The sequence below is a fragment of the Limanda limanda genome, chromosome 14 (genome assembly GCF_963576545.1).
Source record: "Limanda limanda chromosome 14, fLimLim1.1, whole genome shotgun sequence".
Taxonomy (NCBI): domain Eukaryota; kingdom Metazoa; phylum Chordata; class Actinopteri; order Pleuronectiformes; family Pleuronectidae; genus Limanda; species Limanda limanda.
The window spans coordinates 1,931,454-1,935,733 of NC_083649.1; the positions used below are offsets into that span (position 1 = coordinate 1,931,454).

The window sequence follows — 4,280 nt, forward strand, 5'->3', positions numbered from 1 at the left end:
GGAAGAAGAGACGTGTTTAATTCATGAGAAGAGAAGAGAACTCGTGTCCCAGGAGTGTTTTGAGATTCTTTTACTCTCTTTGCTTCTTCTTCTTCTTCTTCTTCTTCTTCTTCTTCTTCTTCTTCTTCTTCTTCTTCATTTAGTGAATTTATATTCGTTTAAACGAGGTTCAGACTGTGAGCAGGAATTTAATGCAACGAAAATGGAGGTGGACCTCGATGCATCTTTATTCACAGATATGGATTCTATGGTTTCTTGTTGAAACGGTTTAATAAACCTCACAGATGTTCAACTGGACTGTGTAACATTATTTTCCTCGGGGTTTGAGGTTAAGGTTTTGTTTAAGTTTAAGTTTCCTTTTCCAGGAAGTAGGACTCTGAACGTTCTGTCTCGTCAGGTGACTCTTCTGCTGTTTCACTGATTGATTTACAGAACATCACGCTGCTTCCTGTCGGGATCAAAACCTTCACACTCCGACAACATCACACTGAGATAAACCCGCCTGAGCCTGTTAGCACTAGGGTTGCAAAGGGGCGGAAACTTTCCATGGGAAGTTAAGCTCGGGAATTTTGGGAATTTTGAAAAAAAAAAAAAAACTACGCAAATTAAACACTGAGCAATAAAAACATCATTCAAAACTCTATTTTAAAGATGTATGGAACGTTGAGTTTCAACCCTCCACTGTGCATTCTTCCATCACATGCACAGATAACTCCCAGCATGCTTCACTCTACAGCAGGGCTATTGAGGCCTGCTGTAGAGTGAAGGACTAGTCAGGTAAGTTTCCATGATATTACTGGGAAAATATATTAGCATGCTGATTGAGGATTGTTCATCTGTTCATCTAGACTATTTCCATTCATTTATCCATCAATTGTAAAATATGTTTACAGACGATTCCAATTGTTTGGCTAACTATTTATATCTCTGGCATTGCATTAGTGTTTTTTTACAAACTTTTTTCTCATCTTATTCTACAGAACAATGTCACGTGCACTCTCTCATGTGTGGAGACATTTCACCTCATCCAATGTAGAAGGAAAGGCTGTGTACATTAGCAAATACTGTGCAAAGACCTATGTTAAGAATGACACAACAATGCAGAAGCATATAGTCAAGTGCCCAAAGTTTCCTCAGGGCTCAAATCAGCCTATGACAAAACACAATGTTTGTATTCATGTCTGTATATGACAAGGTAAATACAGTTAGTATAAATTACCCACAACATTTCCAGTTTATTCCCGTTAATTCCCATGGAAAGTTTCCAACTTTGAAAATTCCCGGAATTTTGCAACACTAGTTAGCACCTGCCGCTGATTCAATCCAGGAAACCAGATCAGAGACGAGCAGATTCATTACAGATCCGTCTGCAGGGATGAAGAATCGTTTTATTAAGTCTCTGGTTCTTTGTTCCTGGGAGACCACCACGTTGGTCCTCTTAGTTCTGTATGTCTGAAAGTATGATGACCTCTGACCTCTGACCTCTGACCTCTGACCGATTTCTTCTCAACAAAATAAAGTTTCCATCAGCGGTTGGCAACATGTGGACCAGGACGCAAATTCAAAAACATTATTTTTAGCTCTTCATCCTCAAACTCATCACCATCCTCCTCCTCATCACGTTCACCGTATTCATCATCATCACTATATATATATCATCAGGTGCTAATAATGCATTCTCCTCTTGTTCTTCATCATCTTCATCTTCACAGTCACTTAGGAAGCAATGATTTATTCATCATCATCATCATCACACCAATAATAAATGAGTTATTCATCATCAGCAGCAGCAGCAGGCTCCTCCTACTCCTCATCATCCTCATTATTAACATCTCTCTGATCAGTGTTACTCTTCATCATCACATTGACACATTAGTTATTCATCATTAACAACAGCAGCAGCAGCAGTCGCCTCATATTCTTCATCTAATGAGTCATCAAAAACCATCTTCATCACCTTACTCATCTTCATCACCTTACTCATCTTCATCAGCTCAGTTAGACTCTTCAGAATCCTGCATTCATTCATTCATTCATTCACGTGCAGTCACAGACTCTGGAGCAGCTTCCAGCCCAAGTCAGTCCATAAAATAAAATAAATAAAAAATATGAAATAAAATCTAAGTGATGGATCTATAGTCACACTATATAATATAATAACATATAATAACATACAATAATATATAATATAATATAATATAACATTTAGCTGTGTTGTCTAACCTCAGTGATGGCTGTATAGTCCTTGTGATGATGACTCCATATCTTCCTCCTGTAGAAGTAGTTGAGCGCGATGAAGAGCGAGGACCCGAGCGCGGCCACGGCGGCGGTGAGGGCGATGGAGATGTTCCTCAGGAGAACCATGGGTGTGGAGATGTTCCTCAGGAGAACCATGGGTGTGGAGATGTTCCTCAGGAGATGTTCCTCAGGACAACCATGTGTGTGGAGATGTTCCTCAGGAGAACCATGTGTGTGGAGATGTTCCTCAGGAGATGTTCCTCAGGAGAACCATGTGTGTGGAAATGTTCCTCAGGAGAACCATGTGTGTGGAGATGTTCCTCAGGAGATGTTCCTCAGGAGAACCATGTGAGTGGAGATGTTCCTCAGGAGAACCATGTGAGGAGGGGCCGTCGCGGAGCAGGTGCCCGGGCAGGAAGCAGGGTTCCGGGCTGCGGAGGGTCGGTCTCACCGGTCTCTACCTGGAGCTCTCAGCCGCTTCCCGGTGCTGTTGTTCCACCGGAGGAGAGGCGTTCACTGCCGCTCGGAAACTGCAGCACCGCCGAGGAGATGCGGCTCGCGTCACCTCAGGGTAAAACAACTGGGATGATAATCGATTAACCGGTTGAGAGGGAAATAAGTCAGCGAGTGTTTAGATAATCGATTAATCACATTAGTGTTTTTTTTAACTTTAGTTCTTTCCAGGAAACCAGATTCGAAAATGTTAGCATTTTCTTTTCATCAACATTTTAAATTAATATAAATATCGATCATCTTTTGCTTTTATTTTGTGTTTTTCACCATATTATTTAGTCAATCAGAAATTCCATCCCATAGTAACAATGTATCAATAGTTACCATAGTTACCGTGGATACTAACTTGATACAATATCATTAGATCCAAAATGGCTGACACAGGAGACACAGAATGTTTCAGGTGTATCTGTGAAGACATTTCATTTACAAGTCAAATAATAAACTTGATATTAGTACTGATCAAATTATAATGAAGACACTTCTATTGCTACTATTGATAATAGTATTGATAATCATGAGGGTTTTTTTCACTTCAATTTGTTTTAAACCAGAACAACAACTGACTGTGTGAAGAACTTGTTTGTCTAAGATGTTTAATATTATCATTAGTTGAGTGAAGTAGTAGAAGTATTAAAACTACATTATATAATATAAATCATAATACATTAGTAGTAGTAGTAGTAGTAGTAGAGGTGGTGGAGGAGGTAATACCAGTAATAGCAGTGATGAGGTGTTCATCCATTTCACCAAGAGAAGATATGAAGGTGAAGAGCTCCCTCCAGAGTTCACTCTCTGACATAGACTTTAATGACTGATATATTATTTTCATTATATTGTATATCATTAAGCTGAGGATGAACACTGGTGTTTTGAATGTGCTCATTACACAGCTGATAACAGACAGAGACAAAGTGTCAGTGTTTGATCAGATCAGAGTGAAACTGCACTCACATGTAATTCAAACTTTGTGTAACGAGTCATTTATGTTGTGATGTCATCATTTAATCACCATGTTTTTCACTAAGTTACAGATTCTTACTGTATCAGAGAATATTTAAATAAACGTGACAAAGAATCATCTTTAGAATTCCACCTGTAGAACCAGCAGAACTTTAACACATTGACCACAAGAGGCCGCTGTGAGCTTAATGTTTCCTATTAGAGAAAACTGTTGAGATCTCTGAACTCTACTGTACTCTACTGTACTCTAATGTAATATACTGTACTGTACTCTTCTATACTCTATAGAAGAGTACAGTACATATTTGTATATACTATATATAGTATATACAAAGTCAGTATAGTCAGTACCGGCTCTCAAACATGACTGTCAATCATGACATGATTTGTTTTTGTTATGGAACTTTTCTACTATTTCTTTATCTGTGAAATTTAAATGGAAATAATTCTTTATTGCAACATAACTCAGTGAGTTGGAATTTGTCTCAGTGTGTCCACGACCAGACATCACAGCATAACTGGCCTCTCTCTCTGATCCTCCCTCTCTTCCTTCTTCTCTCTTCCTT

The 4,280-nt window shown here is 38.9% G+C and overlaps 1 protein-coding gene across 1 annotated transcript in view; it reads right to left on the minus strand.

Moving 5' to 3' along the window:
• The window catches only part of arl10 (ADP-ribosylation factor-like 10), a 15,404-nt gene extending 13,040 nt beyond the window's left edge, over window positions 1-2,364 (minus strand). Inside the window, exon 1 of the mRNA XM_061085215.1 lies at window positions 2,224-2,364. Coding sequence (XP_060941198.1) covers window positions 2,224-2,364 — 141 coding nt within the window. The remainder of the gene's footprint in view (window positions 1-2,223) is intronic.
• Between the last annotated feature and the right edge of the window lie 1,916 nt (window positions 2,365-4,280).